The sequence below is a fragment of the Hyperoodon ampullatus genome, assembly GCF_949752795.1.
Source record: "Hyperoodon ampullatus genome assembly, chromosome: 7".
In the NCBI taxonomy this organism is placed as follows: domain Eukaryota; kingdom Metazoa; phylum Chordata; class Mammalia; order Artiodactyla; family Ziphiidae; genus Hyperoodon; species Hyperoodon ampullatus.
Window position 1 is genome coordinate 9,947,632 of NC_136920.1, and position 26,065 is coordinate 9,973,696.

A 26,065-nucleotide genomic window follows, 5' to 3' on the forward strand; every position below is an offset into this window, starting at 1 on the left:
AGTCACAGAATTTACTTTCATATCTCCAAAAGTTGTTTCTATGTCTGACTCAGTAGGAAATCGCAAAGCCTTGACCTTCCTGAGCGTACTGCGTCCACGGCCAGTTCTCGCTGGGCTCCTAGCGTCCATGAAGAAACAACAGCTTCCTTCCAGAGAAGCTCGATGCGGAGCAGGGATCCAGCTGCCCAGGGTCTTCCCGCTGGGCCCCCGGCCCGCAGCCCTGTCCTCCCCAGCTGGCTGCCCCCTCTCCTTCCACGGGTGGGATCTTGGCAGAGGTCTACTCCCGGGCTCTCGGTGTCTGGGAGGCCCGCACGACGGGGGATGACAGAGGACCGAGCCTCAGATCCTGACCACCTGGGCGGCAGTACATGGGCTCCGCCTGCCCTCGGTGCCCGCAGCCCGCCTCCTGAGGTAGAGTCGCCCGAAGGTGCCCCCCACCTGCCCTTTGGTGAGGCGCCCGGGATTCACACAGACGCAGCCAAGGATGTCCTGGGGGAAGGAAAGAAAGACTGTGGGTCTGGAAAGGCCAAAACCATCGGGACTGATGTGAAAAAGCTGGACTCATCTAACGATTAGACCCTAAAGAGGACTTTATAAAATGGAAATGCAGGCCAACAAAACGCATCTTAAGTCAAATATGTTAATTTATTATTAGAAAACTCAGAACCTTTTGAGTCTCTGAAACAAAATAAAGAAGATGACTCGGCAGGGTGACAATCAGCTCCCAAACTTGGAGACAAACTTGATCTATTTGTTTCCCAACATGAAAAAAAGTTTACCTCTCGAGGTTGAACTGGCTCTGGTTTGGCAAGAGGGGATTGATCAGGTGGATTCCCCGTGAGGGACCCGATCCCCGGGCAGGGCCTCAGGCGGCAGAGATGAGAATGACCAAGAGCTGCTTGGAGGTCATCTCAGAATTCAGGAGGGGGCAGGCAAGCCCAGGGCACCTGAGGTGGCCTCAGGTGTGAACCATGGTTTGAGGGCCTTCCTACCTGTCTCCGGCGCTCCCAGGCTGGGCTGACTGAGTACCATGCCCTGGGGCGGGGAGGGCAGCAAGGGGATGCCGCTTACTTATGCGTTTTACTAACAGATTTGGTTTCTAGTCCTCCCCCCTCCCCCAAAGAAATGAGGCCACCGTCCCCATCAGCAGACCCGCGAGGTCTGAGTGCCAGGGGTCCAGAAGGGAAAGTCAGAGACTGGTTCTGGCGTTTCTGGGAAATGGTGGAGTTCAAACCTACCTTCACAAAGTATCTCAGCTCTGAAGGGGCTATGAAGACGTCGGGGGTGACGGGCAGCTGTGCATAGGCATAGAAATTCTCATAGTCAATGGCCATGTCCTCCTGGGGAGGGTAGAGTGGATAGTAGCTGCAGAGACGGAGAGAGACAGTCAGCAGCTGCTGATTCAGGGACCACCCCCCCAGATGGATTTCCTCTATGTCACTGGTTTCCACGGTTTCACAGACCGTCTCTCCCTTTCCTCTGTGTTTAGGGGACAGGACGCGGGCTTGTCATCCCAGGGTGGAGTTCCCTGGTAGTGGCCTGGGGAAGGTCTCGAGGTCAAATCTGTCAGAGCTCCCTGACCCCTAAGCACTCTCTTCACGGTCAGCTACTCCGTCGGGCAGGCTCACCTCCGCTGGGTCAGGATGTGCTTGAGTATTCGGCTGAACCTGTCTGAAGTTCCGGAAGAACTAGGGGAGGAAGAAAAGCAAGAAACAGTGGAACCTTGTTTATCAGTGCCTGTTTCTCCTCGGGGAGGATTTATTAAACTAGAGAGAAGCGACGTGGCCAAGGCGCGTGACAAGAAGGTACCTCTGGGGAAGTTTAAAGACCGGCCCGCAAATGCTCGGTCTGCCGAGCAGGACACTGGGTTGAGAAGGGAAAGAGCAGGAATCCCTTGCGATCAGGGCCCAGGCAGGCTGTCACCAGCTCCACAACGTGCCAGAGAATGTGGAGTCTGTCCCGGCACGAGGCCAGCTGTAGCCGGGGTGACCCTTGCACCTCCAACCGGAGCCAACAAACACACACCCATTCTCGCCTAAGACGCAAATCGCTCCACACTCCTTCCCATCACAGCGATGCGAGAAGTGAACTGCTGAGCCTCAGCTCAACACATCTGGCTGTGTCTGATCCTCTGCAGAGCTACACACTGTTCTGGAAGGGGGAACGCCCTGCGGGGTAAATTCACAGTCACCCTCTACAAGCAGGGACATCTTGTTTAGGTCACAAATGTGGCAAACAAAGAAAAGTAGATGAACTTCTATGACTAGAAATTAAGTGCAAAGGCAGAACGGATGTGGTCCTTCAGGGTCTCAAACACCACAGAAACAAGTGGTAACAGAAACACATGCATCCCACCGCTCCCCTTGGGTGCAGAGAAACTCAGTGGCCAAAGGCTTTGGCAGGAAGTGCTGCTCTAGGGGCTGCCCTCTCGACCCCGCCAAGCAACCCCTTGGCCAAGGACAGGACCAGGATCCAGAGGAACTGCCTGCGGGACAGAAAAACCCTTCTCACCTACTGATCTCCTCAGCCCCCATGTGGAGCAGCAGATCGGTGGATGTCAAGCCAAAGATCATTCCATTTATGGAGAGCGTGCAGGGCTCGGACACAAACTGCACTCGCTAAAATGAGAAGGGTGGGACAGACGTTTGCACACCGAAGCTAGAAACTTCTTCCCCATGAAAATGGGGAGTCTGCAAGGGCTGGGGGGACCAGTGAAAGGGGGACCAACCCAACGGACAGTAAATCACACGTCTGCCTGTTACAAAGAGAAGCTTAAGACGCAGGCAACCACGTGTGCCTCAAAAAGGCGCCCCCGCCCTCTGCTTCTGGGACAAGCTGGGTCGCCTTGGGCACGTTCGACTATGGCTGCCTGGCCGAGGAGGGGACACTGGTACCTTTCTGTCCTCCCGAGGCAGGTCGGGGCAGCTGAAGGGCGGCTGTGGGTACACGGGCTCGTGGTGCACATCTCGCAGCGATGGGACGAAGATGAGGTGTGAGCCGGAGCTACTTTGCCAAGAAAAGCATCAGAACAGGAAGGAAAATGAGTGCAGCTGAGTTGGCATAGCTGGGCGACAGGCTTAAAGGGTCAGAGCTGGATACAAGAGCCTACTTTCAGGGAAGGAATTCCGAATGGAGCTCTCCTACGAAGGGGGGGGGGGTGCCGTTCCCCATGGGACACCAGGAACGAGAGACGATCTGTCCTAATTTACACACAACCACCTCGATGGGGCTCATGGCTCTCTCCCAGGACATGCTTTCTCCTGGCTTCGTATGATGCTCTACTCGAGAGAGGAAGAGGACTACTGTTTGGTAGAAAAAGGGGAGAAGAAATGGAGATCTAGGAAATCAGGAAAGAAGGATTTGACTGAAAATCCTCAGAGCCAGATCTGAAGCCAAAGTTCTGACTCTTCACACTGTGTGAACAGACGTGGCTTTTAGGCGTCACGTAGCCTCCCTGGCTGGGGGCCTCTTCCCTCGGGAGGGACCCGGCAGGCTGAGCAGATCTGGGAGGGGAAGGCACGGCAGGTTCTGGTTTGCCAAGAGCCCACCCCGCCCTCCCCTCCCGCACAGGGAATCAACGCCCTTGGTTTTTCTTTCTCAGCAGCCTGTCTTACAAAGATGAAAGAAATATCTAACAGCAACAGTAAAAGCAGAGATGACAGACGTTTCCTTTGACGGAGGCAGGAGAATCTCTAGGGTTACAAGATGTGAGTGAAGAAAACCCCCGTAACTCTAGGGGCCAACTCTTTAACCTCTCCAGCCACGCAAAAGAAGAAAGGGGGAAAGAAACCTGTCCTTGGCAGGGTGGGGCCTATTGTAAAGACGGAAAGTGTTACTTTGGGGCGAGTTTAACAGCCACCAATAGCTCTCACTTCTAGCACCCTCTCTTGCTTAAGACGCAGTGGCTTCCCAGAGGCAGGTACAGGCACCTGTGCAGGTATAGGGATGTGGCTGCCTCTCACATGGGATAAAGGTGTTGGTGATGGTTGTCACACTTGTCACTTGTTTGTCATGCCCACTCAAAGCGTGAACTGAGACTTCTGCAGCGGAAATTCAGAGTCTTGAGACCAAAGGCACTTTGCGAATTAGTTATAGCCCCTTTGACATTGAAAGTTAAGTCCCTGTAAGTAGCCAAGTCTACAGATTTGGGTGCTGAAGTCTGGCAGACAGGCCGGGGGGTGACCCGAAGGGGACAGTCTGTGTTTCAGATCCCCGGGGCTCAGTCCGTAATGGACACGAAGGGCGGAGGCACGGCTGGCCGCCGTTAAGAGATGGACTTGCTCTGCTTCTGTGCAGGCTCTGGCAGAGCAACAGTTAAGGAGGAAACGGGCCTCTGGCTCAGGGTTATAGGCTGGCTGTAGGGGGAGGGATCTGAGAGAAAATTCCAACTATGCTGAGCATTGCACAACTTCATACATCACGGTGGGGAGGGGCCTTGCAGCCGCTCCCTCCCTCAAGCTCCCTCAAGCTCCCCAGGCTCTGCTGGGCTCTTGCGAGGGGAGGTGCTTCCCCACTGGCTCTGGTTTTCACTGATAAATCAGCTTAATGCTCTGCGTTTCTGACCTCTCAGAATAAAAATAAATTCCCCCCAAAGGAGGGCCATTTTTATACTGTTTTGGGAAGGGTGGGGCAGCCCCTCTCCCCCGAGGCACACACTGGCCTCAGATGAAAGTGCCTGGTGGTGCTGGGAGCTCACCCCCAGGGTAACAATGCCTGGTTTGTTCTTTGTTTGTAGCACTGCTGTCAATATCATATGGGGTGAGGAACCAAAAACAGAACCCCATCTCAAATTGAAAGCACCCAGCCAGCGCAAGGGCACTGCCCCGCAGTCCCTGCCTATCCCGGAGGGGACCTGAGGGCTGATAAAACAAGGACACCAGCCCTGAGGAGTGCTAGGAGCCTCCAGGTCTGACAAACTCATTCAGGGTCACAACAAACCTGGGAGGCAGAGGGAAGGCACCTATGTTATCTCACTTGGAGGGAGGGAGGGGCAGATTCAGCTGCAGGCTGTCATCCCCACGATTCAAGCCCCCTGACTCTGGGGCAGTTGCGGGTGTTTTTCCCCAGTCCGACACTGGCCCCGTGCTGCTGGCACAAGAAGGTAGAGTTACAGCTAATCAAGCCTGAGATCAGTTCTCACGGCCAAGGGGCAGAAGATTATACATCTTGTTTTAAAAACCACCTTTGTTACAGACTTATTTTTAAAAGCTTAGCCTCAGGAATGTTTGTTTTTGATGAGCTCAGCTACAGGGAGGCAGATCCCCAGAGGAGGAGATCCATCACCAAGGGCGAGTTCTCTCAAACCCTGGCGCTGGAGGGAAGGGACAGGAAGTGGAGGTGTCAGCTTCCTGAAAAACTTTCTACTTCTAGCTTAGACTCTTCCTGGAATAGAGGCTTTTCTCTCAATTTAGAACTGCCCATCTCTCATCACGGCTATGACCTTTCCCAGTCCCGTCCCTAGGGTCTGGGGCAAGCATTCAAGATCCCCACCCTCGTGAGTTTCTACAATGGCTCATACAAGCCGGCGGCGGCGCCCGTGAAACGAGGGAAGCACTGACTCGGGAAAGGACTTGGGCTCACCCCAAACTCTCACTCACACAAGGGATTTTGTGGTGTAAGTCATCCAACACTCCTCAGCACCACCCTGGGAAGATTCCCGTGGAATGAGTTTATACAAAAGGGAGTGAGAGGAGGAAGGAAGTAAAGAGCGAGCAAGGGAAGAGCGAAAGTCTGTGCAGCCTTTTCAAGTGTGTTTATCTTTGTGTTTTACAAAGATGCCTCTTCACTCAGCATCTGTGCACTTGAAGTTCAAGGGTTCTATCTGATCTTTGTAGTTCAAAAGGATATAAGGATGGGAACTACCACGACTTTTGAACAGTTTCAGTTTCTTAACGAGAAGCCCTGGAGAAACTTAGGAAGCGTAAGGTTCTGCCCAGTATTTTGAACTCTGACCTTCGTGTGCCTTCAATAATCGTTCGTAGGCATTGCTTGAAAACTTCTTCAAATGGGCTTGTCAGTAGACAGCTCTGCAAGAAAAGAGGAGACAGGTTTACAGGGGAGACGTTTGGCGTTTATTCACTTGTTGAGCGCTTGTCAGATGACCCTGGGGGCCGGCCCCTGAGCGAGGAGCTGAAGGAGTCACAAAGATACACTAGACGTGGTCTCTGGGCTCCAGGAGCTGAGTCTAGCTGGGGGCAGGAAGGAGGCGGGGGAAGATCAGTCCTCCTGAAAGTGAGCCGAGGGGAAGACTAGGAAGAAGAGCGTTTTGAAATCTTTTCTGTGGCAGGTAAAACCTCCTGAGACAAAGGGAAGAAATGTCCTCAGAAGGGTCATTCGTGTTTTAAGTTCAAAGGATGGCAAGATGATGTGGGTCATGGAGCTGAGGGTAGCAGTCAGGAAGGTACTTTCACAGGCGCACGTCTGGGACCCGCGGGCACCTGCCTCAGCACCAAGGGTCGGTCGTGCACGAGGAGGACCGGGACTCGGATATCTGGACCCCCCTCCCCCAGCTTCCAAACAGCTCTGTATTCTGGTGAAATGAAGCCCTCAAATTCAGTACCTTTATTTAAAATGCCCTGTGATAATGTTTTCCTGATCAGCCACAGGGATTCATTTAGGTTGTTACAGATGCAGGATAAACTCCAAGAAACGAAAGTAACAGTGGGGGCTTGACTGAATGTGAGTATCCGGTACCTCCCCCTCCCAACCCCAGTCACTCACCTCTACCTGTTCATGCTTAGCATCCAGGAAAGGTCCAAACTGCAAATAAGCCCGAGGGGGGGAAACAAAGGTACCAAAAGAACAAATCAGAACCACACGTGTCTGTGAGTGCCCTCACATATCCTCTCCTAGCAGTTCTCTGTCCAGGGTCCATTGTCCCTCCGAGCCATCTGTACAGCCTGGGACAGGCAGCAGATGGGGCAAAGGCGTCCAGCTAATAGCACAGGCAGAAGGACCTGACTCCTGGATGCTAGCTGTTTTGCCTCCTACAATACTGGGCTTTTTTCTTTCTCAGCCCAGCAAGGGAAATCTACCTCCATGCAGTTGTATTTTGAGTTTTCAGAAGAGGTGAGTTCACAAACTGGAGTAATGAGACAGAGGCGAGAATACTGTAAAGTCAACGCAGGGTGGCAAGACAGCTTGGGCTTTTGAATTAATTCCATGCACACCTCACCTCGCCAAAGATGTAGGCTGAGCACTAAAAAATATTTTTAAAAAGGAGGAGAGTCCCACACTCTTCCTAAAAATTTAGAACCTCATCAGACCTTTTTCTAAGACTGACCCCCCAGTTTTCCCGTTGGCGCCTCCCCCGGTGAAGCTGTCCCAGGAGGGCCTCCTACCAGGATGCAGACGTCGGGCCGGTCGCGGTTGATGATGGTGATCAGGTCGAGCAGGGGGTCAAAGGTGATGCTGTCAGATGTGGTGTATGGCCCACAGGCCACCAGGACCATGATCTGCTCAGAATCTAAGAAAGAAAAGGTGGTTAAGATGCTGATGAGAGGACACTGGGATGGTGGGAGAAAGGACAATTAGGGAAAGATGCCACAGGACTCAGTTCACTGAGAGTCTCCTTACGTGTGCTACTCCAGGAATCCAGGAGGAGCAAGACCTCATCCTGCCCTCAAAGAACCCTCCATGGCTGGCAGAGACAGGTAAGTATGCAAACAACTAGAACTCGATAGATACTTAGCAGCAGTGCATGAGGCATGGTAGGGAAGTGGGAGTCTGGAGAGACTTGATCAAAGTGGCATTTGCTTACATGGTTTTCCTCCCAACATTTACTTCCGGGGGGTGGGTTGGGGGTGTGGTAAAATACATATAACACGAAACTTACCATCTTAACCTTTTTTTTTTTTGGCCACGCTGAGAGGCTTGCGGGATCTTAGTTCCCCAGCCAGGGATCGAACCCATGCCCTTGACAGTGAAAGAGCGGAGTCCTAACCACTGGACTTCCAGGGAATTCCCTCTGATCTTAAGTAAACATTTCAGTGGTTTGAAGTAAATTCATAACGGTGTGTAATTCTCACCACCACCCCTCTCCACAACTCTATCCCGTAAAACCGAAAACCTGTTCCCGTTAAACACTAACTCCTGCTCCCCTCTCCTGGCTCCCACCCTCCCACTGTCTGTCTCTATGATTCCGACGGCTCTAGGAACCTAGTCTGAGGGGAATCTCGTGGTATTTGCCTTTTTGTGACTTTGCTTACACTTGTAAGTAGAGTGTGCCGGAAGCCAGGGCAAGGCAGGGTCCCGATGGCCCTGAGATCTGAGTGCTCAGTGTAAGGGATCATCCAGTGGTGAGTGCAGCTAGAGAATCTCGTACCTCGAGGAGTCCAGAAAGACAGGCTGGGGTGCAAGGCTTGGGACAGAAGACTTGTGTGATGGGGTGCAGGGCCATTGTTTTGGGGCACCCTTTTCCTCATAGCGTCTACTTTCCTTTTGGAGAATCAGCCTCGTCCTCCATAAGCGCCCCCCTCCACCAGGGGGCGCTGTAAATTAGGTGCACTGTCCTCCCCTAGCCAAGGAGCAGGTACGGGACCCAGCTTAAGCCATTCACACTCTCCTCTGGATTCTGGAATCTCAAGGTGAACTATCCAAGGACAGAAAAAGACTGGCGCTGACCCATCCCAGCAGAGGTGCCTGGAAGAGACAGCGGGGGACTCCCTGCTACCTGGACACCTAGAGTTACTAAGCCCTAATCCGGGTTGTAAGCCTGTTCCAGCCACCTGTCCAGTCTGTGAGCTACCTGGATTTCCCCTAACAAATTCTCTTTTTCTTAAGTTAGTCTGAACCTGGTTCTGTAGCTTACAACAACAAAACCCAAAGATCCCTGACCTCTTTTTTTTTTCCTTTTTTTAATTAATTTATTTTATTTTTGGCTGCTTTGGGTCTTTGTTGCCACACGTGCAGGCCTTCTCTAGTTGCAGTGAGCGGGCGTTACTCTTTGTTGAGGTGTGTGGGCTTCTCATTGCAGTGGCTTCTCTTGTGGCAGAGCATAGGCTCTAGGTGCACAGGCTTCAGTAGTTGTGGCGCACGGGCTCCAGAGTGCAGGCTCAGTGGTTCTGGCGCACGGGCTCAGTTGCTCCACGGCATGTGGGATCTTCCCGGACCAGGGCTCGAGCCCGTGTCCCCTTCATCAGCAGGTGGATTCTTAAACACTGCGCCACCAGGGAAGCCCCCCTGACCTCTTAACAGGCAGTTTTATTAGTTTCCTATGGCTGCTGTAACAAATTACCACCAGCTTCGTGGTTTAAAACAATACACATTTATCATCTTACAGTCCTAGATGTCAGAAGTGCTAAAATCAAGGGGTGGGCAGGGCAGCATTCCTCTGGAGTCTCTGAGGCGAATCTGTTTTCTTGCCCTTTCCAGCTTCCAGAGGCTGCCTGCAGTCCTTGGCTCACGGCCCCTCCCCCACCTTTGAAGCCAGCGGCCTAACATTTCTAATCTTTGTGACTCTCACCCTCTCCTGCCCTCCCTTATCAGGACCCCTGTGATTACACTGAGCTCACCTAGACAATCCCCATCTCGAGAGCCTTAACTCAGTCACACCTGCAAAGTCCCTTTTGCCATATAAAGTAATATGTTCAGGAATATATTCCAGGAATGAGGACCATTGTTCGCCTACCAGAGCGGCACTAACTCAACTGAGACAGAGAATTCAAGGGGGAGCGTAACACTCGCAACACCCAGCAGTGCCGTGCTGGGGCAGGGGACACAGCTAATGGCTCTGAGGCGCCTACAGGAGACGTCAATCCCAGGTAAACGGTGAGGGCCAGGAGGGCCAGGCTCATGTCCTGTTCTGTGTGTCCACACCCAGGGTGCTGTGAGCCCAGACGCTGCTCACAAACTGTCTGTTAACAACCTACTCAACTGCTTCCAAAGGCTTCCCTGGCACAGCTCAGGCTCCGGGCATTTCAGCCCTGTCTGTTTTCTTCGTTACCTGAAGTCGATCCAGTACCAGCACTCTTGCTTCCGTAAACACTTATTTTCTGAGAGAATGTGCAATGTCACAAACTCTTAGATTTCGTTCCTGATTCCAGGCCGCCTCTAAGAATGACCTCACACGATATTAACATGGAGAGGGTGTTGACAATGTGCTAGTGTCAGTCATCTCCCTGCTAATCCTCAGCAGTCTTCTGCTTTGCTTACAAAAATGCTTGGAATTGTTCTGAAGCAAAGTTTATTAAAATGTTCGTCTTTTCCCATCTAGGTTAGTGACCAAATAACTCTAGGCTTCCTGAGAAATTTGTCTAATTTTTAAATACATTTTTTATTTTGGAATAACTTTAGAATTGTAGAAAAGTTCCAAACATAGTCCAGAGTTCCCACATGTACACCTTCCACCCAGCATCCGCTAATGTTAATGCTAACATCTTACATAACTATGGTACATTTGTTGAAACTAAGGAATTAATGCTGGTATATTACTGCTAACTCCTGACTTTATTTAAATGTCACTAGTTTTCCCACTAATGTCCCCTTTCTCTTCCAGGATCTAGTCCAGGAGATCACATGGCATTTACAGAAATTCTTTTAAAAATGGCTGCTCTTTAAAAAAATTTTTTTTAATTTAAATAAATAGCTGCTCTTTTCCCTTTTCAAAGCTACCTTCAAATACCTGTTAAACATTAGTCTTTAAACGACAGGCCTTGTGGAGTCAGAGCACAGGCGATAATGCTGACAAAGCCATGTAGGCTCAGACCCCTGGCCTTCCACAAAGGGCCAGTGAACCCACCAATTCACAGTCGCCCTTGGAGCTCCGGCATGGTGCTCTCAAACAGCTTGTGTAGCTTCCCTGGGGCCTGAGGAACTGCGCTCCTGTACCCTTGTCCACCACCCTCTACCCGCACTGTTAGCAAAATAATGTTTGAAGCAAAGTTTACCTCCATCCTCTTCAGTGGGCTGATGGAACGGAAGTGGCACGCCCTTCAAACAGGAGAGAAGCTACGGTGAGGTCTTGCGCCCGGCATCGTCTTTGGTCAGGAATGGGGTGAGCACTGAATGGTGCTGTGTTTGCGGGTGTCTTGCCCCTTGGAGCTAAAAGCCCAGAGAGTTGATGGTCCTGCCATTTTTCTTTACTGAGTGGCAAAGAAACCTGGGTAGCACAAGGTCACAGCTAAACTCATAAAACACCCAGCAAAAAGCAGGAGCAAAACAGGTGCCTGTAGGATCAAGGTCCTGCTAGGCGAGGATGGGAGAGTAGGATCCTGCTACTTCTCCTTGCATCCTCTGGAAATCTGTGGAGGATTATTGCTAGAGCAGGGACTGCTAAGCTACGGGCTATGGGCCAAATCTGGCTACCGCCTGTTTTTGTAAGTAAACTTTTACTAGCACACAGCACACTCGTTGGTTTATGGGTTGCCTATGGCTGCTTTTGTGCTACGATGGCAGAGCTGACATTGTGACAGAGACTATATGGCCTGCAAGAGCCTGAAATATTTACTGTCTGGCCCTTTAGGGGAACAGTTTGCGAGGCCCTGACCTAGAGGTAAGTCCCACTCCATAGACAGAGAATTGAGAAGCAAATAAATGGGCCATTACAAAGGACGGGATCTAGGACAGACAGAACTGCACACACTGTGCCTGCAGCAAACCGGGGGGGAGTGGGGGGGAAGGTGAGGGGACACCGGTACCTCGTAGAGTCTGGTGGCAACAAGTTTTCTACCAGTGGTGTTGATTCCTTCCATAACCACAACCTGAAAGACAGGCAGCAGACAGGCTTGCATCACAGGGGAGATGAACGGGAGGTCTGGAATAAGTTACACTGATAGAGTTAAAAGTATTGTCCAGGACTTCCCTGGTGGCACAGTGGTTAAGAATCCGCCTGCCAATGCAGGGGACACGGGTTCGAGCCCTGGTCCGGGAGGATCCCACATGCCGCGGAGCAACTAAGCCCATGCGCCACAACTACTGAGCCTGTGCTCTAGAACCCGCGAGTCACAACTACTGAGTCCGCGCACCGCAGCTACTGAGACCATGTGCCGCAACTACTGAAGCCCGTGCGCCTAGAGCCCGTGCCCCGCAGCAAGAGAAGCCACCGCAATGAGAAGCCTGCGCACCACAAGGAACAGTAGCCCCTGCTCGCCACAACTAGAGAAAGCCCGCACGCAGCAACGAAGACCCAACATAGCCAGGAAAAAAAAGAAGTACTGTCCAGCTACTCTCATTCTGTAATTGTAAACTTGGAGGTATTTTTCTAGAAAACAAGTCAAGGGGGTTATGTTGGCGTAATAATAATTGTACTTTACACGAGTGACCTCATTTTACCTCTCTCCTGTGAGGTAGGAATTATCATCCCCATTTCACAGGCAAGGACACTCTGGTTTTGAGAGGTTAGTAACATCTCTGTAATCACCCGCCTTGTGGGGTGGAGCTGGGGTTTGAACCTGGCAGCAGATCCCAGAGCCAAGGTCCGAGCATATGGGGGAAGATTGAAATCCCTATCCTGGTGTCCCCTCTTGGGCCTGAGCTCCAGCTACACCTCACGGCATCAGACGTCACAAGCGAGGGGCAGCTGGCCAGTGACGGAACGCTCACTCTTGGGAGCCACAGCCCTCTACGCACACTACGGAGCAAACAAGCACGCCCGTGCCCAGTGGGAGACACCCCTGATCTCACCTGTCCAGGAAACAGAGAATACTCTTTGAGCTCAGATAGATCCACTGGAATCTGAGCGCCTGAGGAATGTTCCCGATCCCCCTCAAGAATCACCGACTTGTGGTTCAGCTTCCCGTTGCTGTCACAGCCAATCTGGCCCAGCAGGGTGACGGGCTCCTGCCAAAGGTACACATAAGAATGACAGTCTTTGGGACAGGAGCTCAAAATCTGGTCAAAGTGATGAAGAGCAAAACAGACCTTTTCAAACAACAACACACATTTTTTTTTGTCGGGGCATCATTTTGAGCCTGAGGCGACCACAATCATCACTGGCTCCTTGGGGTGGAAGGACCCTTAAAGGGCATCTAGTCTGCCCACCACCTAATGCCTGAGCCCCTCTAAGTGGCTGCCTGAGCCAGAGCACCTCTAGTTAAGGGGAACTTGCCCCCTCGCCCCCCCAGCAGCCCACGCACCGCATCCCTGGATAACCGTTAACAATAGCTCTCATTTACTGAGCTCACTAAACACCAGGCACCGTTCTAAAGGCTTATGTGTATTAACTCATTTAATCCTCACAACAACCGGAGGTGGATGCTATTACTGCATCCATATTACAGATGAGAAAAACCAGTAACAGAAAGGTTAGATAATTTACTCAAGGTCAAACGGTGGGAGAAGCCTGGGTTTGAAGCCCAGAAGTTTGGCTCCAGGGCCATATCCTGAACCACACACCAGAGTGCCTCTTAACAGGAAGTTCTTCGTTAAACTGAGCTGAAATTTCTCTCTGTGGCTTCCTCTATCCTGTTCCCACTCCCGGGGGCAAACTGAGGAAGTCTAATCTTTCCCCACGAGACCGTACATCCCAGCCTCCCCTCCACTACTTCCTCCCAAATTCCCCCAAAACTTCCTTATATGACATGGTTTTGCCTATCTTCCCCAACTGGCCATTCTTCTCTGAATGCAAACACATGACAGAGGCACCATAAAGAATCTTTGAGAACACGTCTCCCCTTAAAGTACGTTCTAGAGAGAAAGCACTGGTGCACGTGCCAGATTAAACTATGACATAAAGACACGGTTGACAACACTTGGTCCCTAATGACAGAGGCCAGAGAAGGGGAGACACTGTGAGTCACCGTTTCTGGAGATCCTCACCTTGCTGTTGTCCTCATATCCTGACACTTGAATGCTTGAGGCCCTCAATCTTCGTTTACATGCAAGACTCTAATCCAAGTGCAAAGGAAATGACTTTCTCTGGTCACAAAACCAGAGAGCACGTATAACCCATTTTACCAAATTCATCCCAGATAGATGTTCTAACTAGAAGGCAGACGATTAGTGAAAAGGAAGCAGGAGGCTGCTTTTTCATCATTGATTTAAAAAAACAATATCATTCAGGAAAGATTATGAGAACAACTCTTACTTGTGCTGTGACTAGAACAGGAGTAAAAGCCTCAATCTTGTAATGCTCCTTGAGTTCACTGCCAAGTTCTTCTATCTTACAGGTCAGAACTGAAATCCCAGAGGGCAGAAAGTGTGTTTAAGACATTTTACTTGCCGAGGAGAGAAAACATAGCACCTCGTAAAACATTAAAGTCAGTCATTTTACAGAAGCAGGAAGGGTACCTAGGACGCCGGCCGGTTGTAACTTTCTGAAGGCCGAGCCGATATCCTGATATCGGGCTGCTGAACCCGGCCTTCCACTTGGCCACAGGGGGTCACGCAGCACAACCCCAGAGTCAGTCCGGCTCCCACCCTAGCCTTCTTCTCACTCAGGTCGTCAGGGAGGTATACGGGAAGCCAAGCCCAACCTGGAGAGCCTTCCATTCTTCACAAGGAAGAAGCCATAAATGTCTTTGCTTCCTTTAACACTTTAATTGGCTTTCTTTACACAGTTCAAGTGGTTGTTACTGGGAAATGGTTATGTGCTTTCTCTTTAGCAAAGTCATGTGATTTGGGAGAATTATTGAGAGTTATCATCTCATACCCTTTTACTAATAGGGGCACCCGGAGGACATCTATCAAAGGCAACCTTGAAACTTGTTTTACCAGCCTAGCTGAAGCTTTGCTACTGACTCAAGACCCTTCCGGGTGGTTTTATATCCTCCAGAATTTCAAAGAGAAAAACAATTACCTTCTCGAATGTCTGGGAGCTTCTGAAACATGGATTTGTAGCTCCCGGTTAGTGGCTCTGGATACCCCAAGACCTTCAGGCTGATGTTACTGGCTCCTTCTCTCCCGGACCAAGACATCACCTGTGCTGAGCCAAAGGAGGTAACCACTTCTCCTCGGTTACTTCTCGAGCTGTATTTCTGAGAGGGAGTAGCACTAATTGGAAGCAAAAGACATTAGTGTTAGTGTGTTCATATCTAAAAGGAGAGAGGAATAGGATGAGGTTACCTTTTGAAAATGGAGATTTGGAGGAACGTCAGGCTGGCCTCACATTTTATAAATCTAATCAGCTTAATGGGGTTGGACATTCTGGACCTTTAAGGAATTTCAGGAATGCGGGGGTTAAGGAATACCAAACGTGTTCAGAGAAGTTTAGATGCAAGGACACATTTTAAAAGGTCTTCTCCTGGCTTAAAACTAAACAAAGTAAAACAAAACAAAACTCTGAATTGATTAAAAAGCAAGTTCCGAGTACTATTTTCTTATGAATTTTTAGCATTTGTTAGAACATCATCAGAGCCTGGAACTGTGGATAAGCCAAAAGTTGCTGTGCATACACATAAGACCTCATGATATAGTGCAAGGTAGAAACAGCAATGAAATGAAGTTAAATGAAATGAATCAGCTTTCCCCAGTGTCTCTGGATGTGGACGCATAATGAGTTCTGTCAGCTGGTGAACAAACACTCCCATTCTCCGAGTCTCAACCGACAAGTTCTCATATTTCCACTCAGTGACTGATAAATTCCACCTCCAAGGACACACGGGTATTGCGGATCTGCTTAGAGGACAGCAAGGTCTTCTAACCCTTCGGTCATGAACACAGCATACAGAGAGGTCCAATTAAAACAGGCTTCATTTAATGTTCCGAAATTCTGCAGGAACAAGTTCTATGGGGGCACCGTTGCAATGGGTGCCACCAGTTCCTCCTTTCCAGGGAGGCTACAGAAAGTGAGCTTGATTAATTACCTCTATCTCCAATGCTGCCTCTACCTGAATAATTTAGAAGTTACTTTCATAAACTACAAAGCCAGTTTCTAATGTCAGCTTCACTGGCGTGCATTAAAAAATGACTAGGCGGCACATCGCCTACTGCTCCAAGCTCCTCCCTGTGAAGCTCCACGGGGTGGGCGTTACAGCCGGCCCTTTAATGCAGAGGGTCACTCACAGGGGGTCAGCTGTAGACAGATCTACGAGTTGCAAAGGCTTGCTTGTTGAGAGGATAGAACTGCTGTCATGGTGCCAGCACCTATGAGAACCATCTCTGTACACCACACCAACCATCTCTGTGCATCCAAAGATGCCCTTCTAAGTCTGGAAAGCTCACTTCGGAAGGCAGTTTGAAAACTCCCGAAAGCAGGAGGGGACCACACTAAAGTCACATCATCCCTCAGAACCCAACCACCGTTCAGCTTGAATGACGGCTAACACCTCCTTTCTTTTTTTCTTTTTTTAATATTTTTTGGCCATGACGCGTGGCTTGCGGGATCTTAGTTCCCCGATCAGGGACTGAACCCAGGACCACGGCAGTGAAAGCACCGAGTCCTAACCACTGGACCACCAGGGAATTCCCTATCATCTCCTTTCTAATGTGACAGGGCTAGAAAGTCTTAAGCTCTGCTCAGTCTAGAAGAAATGACTCCTAGCAGCCAAGTGTTTCCCTAACTGGTTAACGTTACTGTTCCTTTGCCTCATCCTGATGTGGCAGTGCCTAGAAACCTTTCTTCTCCTCAGTAGAGCTCTCATCTATGGAATTCTCTCACAGAAGACATGTCATTTATGAATGTCCAAAAGTCACATGTGATCTTTGTGGATTTATGTGCAGAGGTGGCAGAGATAAAATACCAATTAAGTTGGTGTAGATTCACAGTGACAAGAAAACTCTCAGAAACTAGTTGTAACCCGAGTGAGGGACAAAAAACAGGTTACGCAACATTATGAACAAAGATACGTGCTTTTCTTTTTTAAAAATAAATACTTCAGATGAAAGAAAAAAAGAAACCCGACAACACACGAACTAACAGAAGCAAGTGGAAACCTATTTGCCTCTACTGGCAAGACTCGAAGGCCTCCCAACTTCTGAATAGACAGGTTGTTTTCAGTAGAAGATATCAGTTCCTGATCTAGGAAATGAGCCCCAGAAAAGCGGGTGGAAAGTGAGTTTCCTTAATTACCGTAAGAAACAGTAATTTTCCACACAGGACAAGAAAGCAGGGAGGGCAGACAGCCGTAGGCTTTCCAGCCAGCTCACTGCAGAGGTAACCGTCCACTCATATTCATTAAGTCACGCTGTAGAGTCAGCCGCCACCAGATAACCAGAGAAAGGGAAGGGCAGGCCTGCTACCTGGCAGCTGAATTAATGATGAGCCATACCTTGGAGAGAAACTTGATGGAGACAGGAGCTGATGGGGGCTTTGAGTAGACACACTCCTTTTTGTGAGGGGGGTTTCCGGAGTGGTGATAGCTCGCTTCTGAGAACCCTAGAAACAAAACAGGAAAAGGGCCCAGTCACTCTAGATCCAGGCTGCTAATTAAGTGTACAGTTCCTTAGGAAGAAAGGGAGAACGGTGCCCGAATGAAGGGCACAGATAGGATAGGGTTGGTTTTCTTCTTAAGGCCCCATTTTCCAAGTAAAATCTCAGAGAGAAACCCTCATCAACTGTAACCCAGTATTCATCAGTACAATGTCTCCATTTTGGAGGCAATTATGAAAAAAATGCCAACATTCCCCAAAAAGGATTGCCAAGCAGGCGATCTGTCCTCTCAAATCACTCACGTGTTCACTTTCCTTCCCCACCTCTCTTTGCTTTACAACAGCTGTGAGTTTTGCTATGCATACGGTTCTGACCTGCGTGGACACATTTTCCTGACAAGGGATGGGACCATGTTACTATTTATTTTGGCAAAGTCTACCACGCATTTTCAAAATTAAAGAAGGGAGTGACTCCAGGCAGATAACATGAGTGAGCTCATATTTGGAGAGGATTTAGCAAATGCCTCACTGACGGTCACTTCTGTTTTCTGGCTTTTGCTCATCAAGAATCCAGAGATGCCCAGAGTAGAGGGTGAAACCCGCAAGTCCCTAGATCCATTGCTCCCCAGAGTCTGGGACGACCAACTGTGGCTGAGGAATGACAAAATCCTCGCCTGGACAGCAACCAGGCGGCCAGCTAGTCTGCAGACATTCCCCTACCCTCGGGCTCCTCCTGGCTGCAGGTTTAAGTTATGCCACCAAAGCTGCTTACAGGGGTGACGACGAACAGATGGGAGAGAAAGGATTCAAAACCACCATTAAGGAGCTGGAATGGAAACTAGATTTTAAAAAGACCCTTATGCTACCACCCTTATACAATAGCCATTTAAAAATATTCCTTCCTAGGGCTTCCCAGGTGGCGCAGTGGTTGAGAGTCCGCCTGCCGATGCAGGGGACACGGGTTCGTGCCCTGGTCTGGGAAGATCCCACATGCCGCGGAGCGGCTGGGCCCGTGAGCCATGGCCGCTGAGCCTGCGCGTCCGGAGCCTGTGCTCCGCAACGGGAGAGGCCACAACAGTGAGAGGCCAGCGTACCGTGCAAAAACAAAAACAAAAAACCTTCCTAGTATTTCAATATTTTTCCAATTAAAAAAATCCTAATAGTTGTAATCTTATTTTGAATATGAACCTTCACTTAAGTAATAAATACACTGAATTTTTTGCTCTATATTAATTATGAGCATTTTCCCACATTGTCACAATCTTCATCCTTTTTAGTAGTTGTGTTGATTGAACTGATATACAATAATTTATTTAACTACTTCTCTATTGCTGGGTGCATTTGTAATTTCTGGTGACTATAAATAATGCTGAGATGCCCATTTTCACACACATAGCTTTTCCTAGAATTTGGATTATTTTTTTAGGAGAGACTCTTACTAGGGATGATTATTGGGCCATAGGATGGTAAAGACTGTACGGTTTTGATGTATTTTCTCAAACTATTTCCCCCAAAGACCCTTCTAATATACAGTGGGCTACAGAACTCTAGGTCTCCCAGGACATGGACAGAGGATGGGACTCTGGGAGAGAGCAGAGCCTCGCGGCTCTCATCCTCAGACCTTGCGGTGAAACCTGATTGTGTCAGCAAACCAGCTCCAGCTACGCTCCTCGGGGCTGTGCTCACTCTAACCAAGCTTAGGAGACTCACTGCTAATACTACGTGCCAGTTCATTCACCTGTAATGAGAAATACCGAGGGACCACAGTCTCATATCCTGGGGTGAGCATATCCTCACACCACACAGGAACCCAAATTATAGCCAAGGATGCCAGCTTATTCACTTATTAGAAACATAATGCCGACATCATGGGAACTCAAATCCTCAGGCAAACGCATCTCCCCCTGTCAGGAAGGACACGTGGAGAGCCAAATTATAACCAGAAGATTTATGGTGAGCATGGGAGCAAAAGTGCAGCTGTCAATTGCACAAGCCAAATATTTAATGGTGACAAGCTAAGACCACTGACATATGCACCTCTGTAACAGGGGCACTCCTGCCCCTAAGATCTGACACTGGCACTGTTTGGGTGGGAAAGGCCAAGGTTTGGCTCTGACTCTGTCATCATGCTGCCACTGAAGCCTGACAGTTCCCGTGTGATGGGCACTGTTCTAAGCATTTTTCCTGTTTCTAGCCCAGCCCCATTCTGCTTCTCCTCTGAGCTTCAGACACATATTTCAAATTGTTTGCTCATTTCAACCCAACTCTCTCAGCTCTGATTCCATGGTCACAAATTTTAATCCGTGATTGAGCCTCCTAGGTACTTTTGTAGCAGGAATGGGGTGTCCTCGATATGGTATTTCAGCCATCAGAAGGGTGTATACTTCAACAGTAAATTAAGTAAATTTGCATCTGACTTATGCATCAGTCTACTGAGAGTTGAATTACCATAAGTCAGTCCTCCAAAACACTGTGAACATTTTAGCTTTCTTGCTCTGCATAGGCACACCTAAACTATTCACCTTCTTTCTTACAATGTAATTTACATTGAAAAATTAAGGCTTACTCCCTGGTTAAGGATTTCCACAAATGTATTTTCCATAAAGAGTAACTACTATTGATATTACTGAATACATTGCTTTGGGCTTGGCGCTTTACACATTCATTTAATTTTCAAGCCCTCTGAGATAGGAGATATTATCGGCGCTGGCTGCCAGCCTCTTGAGGGCAGAGCACACCCAAACGTGTTTCATTCGCCAGTTCACCTAGTGCCTGGCACATAGTAGCTGCTCAATAAATGAATGAATGGCTCCTGATTTTAAAGGAAAGGAAAAGGTAGCTCAGAGAGATAAAAGCAACTCACTCAAGGTCACTGAGGTCTCTGACTCAGGCGTGGAGGGCAATGCTTTTCCACTGCCCTATTCCACCTCTCACACTGGGGTCCAACACCCAACTTGGATCACTGAGTTACAGTCCACTTGATACAAAACTAGGCAACCATTAAAAAAGAGCAATTATGGAGAAATTGCATTTATAAAAATTTTATGATATGTTAACTGAAGAAAGCAGGACAACCATGTGTCCACAAGGACTGCCATGATGCAAAAACATCTATGCATGTGATCGGAAAGGAAGACGCATACGTGGAAGTAGAGCAGGAAACTGTACGAGCGGTGAAGTTTCTCCCTTAGAACTTCAAAGGCTGTGCTGATATTTTTAGACTAAAGAAAAAAATGCTATGTGTAGAATGCAATTTCCAAACACGGTACACGCACCTTAGAGGGTGTGGTGTAAGCGTTCAAGAGGGTCTCCTCTTCCTCCTCCACTTCAATTCTAAGAACGCTGGTTAAGAGAAACAATAAACTTCCACCCAAAATCTAAGGCAAGGGTTGATCAAATAAGAAATCTAAGTATTAGTTACCTTTGTTGCTCGTTTCTAAAATTATTCACGCAACAGATAACCATAACGCAACGATAACAATAGATAACAATAACGATAGATAAATGATGAAAAGGATACAGCTCTTGTATGGAAACAATGTCTCTGGCTCCCGCATGCCCACTGTCCTTGGAGGCACCGAGCCTGGCTTTGGACAGTCTTTTGCTCAGAAACTGAGGAAGAAAAGATAATGAATATATTATTCCATAGTCAAGTAATAGAGGAGGCGTTCCCCACAGCCATGAGGTAATAATGGGCATTTGAAACATAATCAAAGATACAAAATTCCTCAAAGGAAGAAGCAGAAGATGCACGATAGACCAAAAATGAAAGACTTCACCTGTGACTGTTTCCCTACAACACATAACAGTTCTAATATTAACACCAATTATTTGTTGAAGACACAGTTGTAGGTGATTTACGTCCATTCTCATTTCATTCAATAACCATAAAAAGTACAGATCCAGAGAACCACTGAGAGGAGAGGAAACTGAGGCTCGGAGCCATTAGGTTAGTTGGTCCAGGCTCACACTGGGACTGAAATCCAGGCCCGACGTCAAAGCCCACACTCTTCTCAATACAGCGCACTGTCTTCCGACTGAGTAGACACGGAGAGTTACGTTATCAGTTTGCCTACAGTTTGTTCTTTTTTCTTCTCTTTTTTTTTTTTTTTACAGTTTGTTCTTACCTCGTGCTCAAAAGAGTTCAGGGTCTCTGAGGTGAGGCAGTCTTTATGTGTGCTGGTGCAGAAGGCTATAAGCTCGCCAGCCATTCCCTCCTCATCCTGTCCATACAGAACACACAGCTCTATCACTGCAGGGGGAAATTGGACACGTAAGAACTTAGTTCATTGCTTGCAGCTTTCATCTTGAAAACTGAAAATAGTCCTCTACTTAAATTCAATCGAAATTTATTCAGCACCTACTAGGGACAGGCACTGTTCTAGGCCCAAGGACACAGCAGTGAATAAAAAGAGACGCACCCTTGCCCTTACGCAGCTCACTATGGAGGGGAGACAGAAAACAAATAAGCAGGGCTTCCCTGGTGGCTCAGTTGTTGGGAATCTGCCTGCCAATGCAGGGGACATGAGTTTGAGCCCTGGTCCGGGAAGATCCCACATGCCACGGAGCAACTAAGCCCGCGTGCCACAACTACTGAGCCTGCACTCTAGAACCCGTGCGCCACAACTACTGAGCCCACGTGCCACAACTACTGAAGCCCGCGCGCCTAGAGCCCCTGCTCCTCAACAAGAGAAGCCACCGCAACGAGAAGCCCGTGCACCGCAACTAGAGTAAGCCCGCGATCAGCAACAAAGACCCAATGCAGGCATAAATAAATAAATAAATAAATTTTAAAAAAAGAAAACAAATAAGTAAAAGACGTACGTTAGATAATTAAATGTGCTTTGTAGGAAAATAAAGCTTGGACAGGGATGGGGGAGTGGGGGGAGGAGCTGGCAATTAAAAAACATTTTTTTTCCCTGTGCCACCAGGGAAGCCCTGGGCTGGCAATTTTAAACCCAGTGATTAGGGAAGGCTTCATTGAGGAGGTGACATTTGAGTAAGGACTTGAAGGAAGTAAAGGAGCGAGTCAGGCAGTGTTGAGGGGAAGAGTTTTCAGGCAAAGATCCTGAGGGAGAAGCAAGATCAGTAAGGCCTCTGGGGCTGGGATGCACTGAGGAAGGAGGCGACAGAAGATGAGTGGAAAGGGTGACGGGGGTGCAGACCGGTGGCCACTGTAATTATTCTGAGCAAAAAGCCAAGAAATCGCCAGAGGGTTTGAACAGAGCAGTAACACGATCTGACTTCCACTCAACAGGGTCACCCTGGCTGCTGCGTTAAGCAGATTGAAGGGGACAAGGGCAGAATCAGGGGGACCAATTAAGAGAACCACGGCACAAAGTCCAGGCGAGAGATGATGGTGGCTTGGATCAAGGTGGTGGCAGTGGACGAGGGGGAGAAGTGGATGGGCTCTAGGTGGGAAACACTTTGTTTTTGTTTTTTGTGGTATGCGGGCCTCTCACTGCTGTGGCCTCTCCCGTTGCGGAGCACAGGCTCCGGATGCGCAGGCCCAGCGGCCATGGCTCACGGACCCGGCTCACGGACCCAGCCGCTCCGCGGCATGCGGGATCTTCCCAGACCGGGGCACGAACCCGTGTCCCCTGCATCGGCAGGCGGACTCAACCACTGCGCCACCAGGGAAGCCCATAGGTGGGAAACACTTTGAAGGTAAAGGCAGTAGGATTTCCTGACTGGATATGGGGTGTGAAGAGAGAAAGGCGACAAGGATGATGCTGTGGGTTTAGCCTGAGCACCTGGAAGGGGGCAGTTAACTGAGCTGGGGAGGCAGCAGGAGGACCTATGAGGAGAGGAAGCAGGAGCTTAGCTTCAGACACGTGGAGTTTCGATGCCAATCAGACACCCAGCTGGAGACATCTAGGAGGCAGACCAGCCCGCAGATCAGGCAAAAAAAGGTCTGGGCTGAGACATAATTCGGGAGTCATCAGCAAGCACACGAATGTAAACCCAGGAGACTAGGTGAGATCACCAAGGAGCCGAGTGTATCTCGGGGCTCGGGATGCGGGTGAACCCGCAAAGGCTGAGAGGAGAACATGGTAGAGAACGCCTGGGAGGAGCATCCAAGCAGCTATGAGAAAAAACATGTTCTAAAGGAGAGGGCACGACAAACAGCATCAAATGCTGCTATTCATCCAAACGAAGACTGAAAATGCATCCCTGGCTTTAGCCAGGTGAAGGTCGTCGGTGACCTTGAGAGGAGCAATTTCAGTGAAGTGGTGGGGATGAAAAAGCTGACTGAAATGGCTTAAAGAGGAAAAATTTGAAGAACAGGTAATCCTGAGGAGGAGGTCTGCTGTAATTGGGAGGAAATAACTGGAGTGGGAAGGCGGGACAATGGAGTATTTAAACGGAGGGGGTAAGGGTCACATTCCTAGGCTATTAGGAAAAAAAACCTTATAGAGAGAAAAACGGAAAATAAGTAGGGGGAGAATTATTGGAGTGATGTCCTTGAGGAGGAGAAGGAATGGGATTTAGGACTCAACTGGAGCATGTGGCTTTTGCTAGGAATATGGAGAATTTATTTACTGTAGTGGGAGGAGGCAAGGAATATGGCACAGACACAGATCAGTGGGAAGAAGTAATGGGGGTAGCTTAAAGAAGTTTTCTAATTCCTTCTATTCTTCTCAGCAAAACAGGAAGTAAGTTCATGGCTGAGAGTGAGAGTGGAACAGAAGGTTGTTAAAGGTGCAGAAGGTGACGAATAATCATAGGAGACTCAGGGTGAACAGACCAGGGAAACATGGTATGACTGTCAGGCAATATTAAAGTCCCAGCGAGGTCAGCAATTATGAATTCCAAGTCTAGAATTCCAACAGCACTGCCAAAATAGTCCTACATGAGATGGAAGCCTTTATAAATTCTCTTGTTTTGATTTCAGGCTCACCAAATAAATTTCTGACTATGATGGGCTTTCTCATTCAAGTCTCCTGTTAGGAAGAGAATGCCCTGGAGATAAAAACTTGGAGTATTCTGGTCTCTCATAAATTACCATGTTTGCGTCCTGGTTTTATATATTAAAAAAGAAGTTCAATATGCTGATGAATGATTAAGGCAGGTGCACAATCACCCTGATTCTAAAACTGAGACTGTCCACACCTCCAAAGACTTTGCTTCCAACAACTCCTTACACTGCCCCAGACCCTGACCGATACGATGGACCAATACAATGCAGCACCGGACTCGGGCACAGGAGACCTGGTTCACAGACCAGCTCAGGCAATTAATTAACTCTCCTTATTTGTTTCTCCATCTGTAAACAGCTGACAAGCTCCTTAAAGTTCCTTCCAAAGCTAAAATTCAATTTTAGGAACCCACCTCAAGGGACTCATATTTGCACAGACCACCAACAGTTTTGATGAGAAGTGATGGTTCAGCAGAAGTTTAGGTGTAGGCTGGAAAGGGAGGAGCCAGGAATAAAAAGCTACTTTTCAAAACCCCAACATCTCTTGCTTTGTTATTGAGCTTTAAACATGTTCCAAACTCGGTGAAACTGCGCCGATTTAAAATCGCTCTTCATATTCTTATTTTTGATTTGGGAATCCAAGCAGTACCCTGTGAGCGTTTCACAGTCCTCACACCCCAAATCTCAATACTCAGTTTAACTCATCTCACAAACACCGAGAAGCCCCACCTAGGGGAGGTGAATCTCGGAACCGAGCGGGAGCGTGAACCTGGGCTGGGGTCCGGGGAGGGGGCAAGGGACTCACACTTCTCAACCAGAGCCTCCTCGCATTCTAGGCCGAAGATCTCCAACTCCTCCACCAAGAGCTGGGCGGACACGGCCATGATGACCCAGGAGGGGGGCCGGGGCCGGGGCCGGGCCTACCCAGCTCCGACCTGACGCCAAGAAACCCACAGGCGTGGAGATCGATGAGCAGGACGAGGTCCCTCTGATCCTTTCACCTTCCGAGGGACCGAGACGGAGAGTGACCAAGTGGCCCAAGACCTCAGGCCGTCAGAAGGCCCCAGCCGTCAGTCACGGAGAAACACGTTTTCTTTTTCTTTTTTTTGAAGCTCCCAAACGCCTGAAGGAAGAGAGCAGAAATCTTGAGAAGTCGTTCTCCTGGGGAGAACGTCCAGCTTCCTAAAAGCCACCACTGAACATCTCAAGGACGGGATCAGAGCAGAGCAGCCCGGAAAAACCCGCCAAATGCTTTGTATGGCGCCCGCATGCGCGAGACCCGGGTTCAATCCCACCCCTTCCCCCCTGCTTCCTGTTCCCAGTTCCCGGACTACACGCGCGCCCGCGCGTCCGAGGGCGCGTGCGCACAAACGCCTGCGCGCCCGCTCGCGCGCCCGCGCCTGGCGATCGGCCCGCCCTACGGCGGCTGCGCAGTTATCCCCAGCCGGGCGCGAAAGCAAGGCCTGGGCGCACGAAAACCCGGACTCCCAGAACCGAAACCGCGGCTCTGCACCAGCTGCCGATGCCTTGTTTTCCGGGCTTCGCGAAGCTCCGTGACGTACGTTCGTCACCCTTTCGTCCCGTGCCATGGTGCGCAGGCGATGTCGTGTATATGCCCTTAAATGTCCCATTTTGTGCCCAACGCGGGAGAGGACGGGCTTGTCGTCCCTCTGTGTCTCCTGCTTCATGTCTGCACTCCATGTGACTTCGTTAGGGAATCTGGTTGCCATGGTTATCGTCATGGTTACCACCGTGGTCCCAGCCACAGCGATAGGTCAGTTTTCTGGATCTGGAGCATTTCAGTGGAAAAGAGGTGGAAAGGTGACAGAAGTGATTTGGTTTTGGACACATCAAGTTTCGGTACCTTTGGAATTTCCAGGTAGAGGCTCCCATTAGGCGACT

The 26,065-nt window shown here is 49.4% G+C and overlaps 1 protein-coding gene across 1 annotated transcript; it reads right to left on the reverse strand.

Moving 5' to 3' along the window:
* On the reverse strand, positions 1–25,432 carry POLA2 (DNA polymerase alpha 2, accessory subunit). The gene is made up of 18 exons (XM_079708587.1): positions 24,969–25,432; positions 21,372–21,496; positions 20,765–20,856; positions 20,520–20,577; positions 17,145–17,251; positions 14,735–14,928; positions 14,024–14,112; positions 12,622–12,777; positions 11,637–11,699; positions 10,887–10,929; positions 7,341–7,465; positions 6,721–6,759; positions 5,953–6,026; positions 2,895–3,003; positions 2,512–2,618; positions 1,629–1,688; positions 1,239–1,365; positions 1–489 (listed from the first exon to the last, which is right to left on the reverse strand). Exons 1-18 carry the CDS (start codon positions 25,045–25,047, stop codon positions 340–342), a joined length of 1,797 nt encoding a protein of 598 aa, XP_079564713.1. The 5' UTR covers positions 25,048–25,432; the 3' UTR covers positions 1–339.
* Between the last annotated feature and the right edge of the window lie 633 nt (positions 25,433–26,065).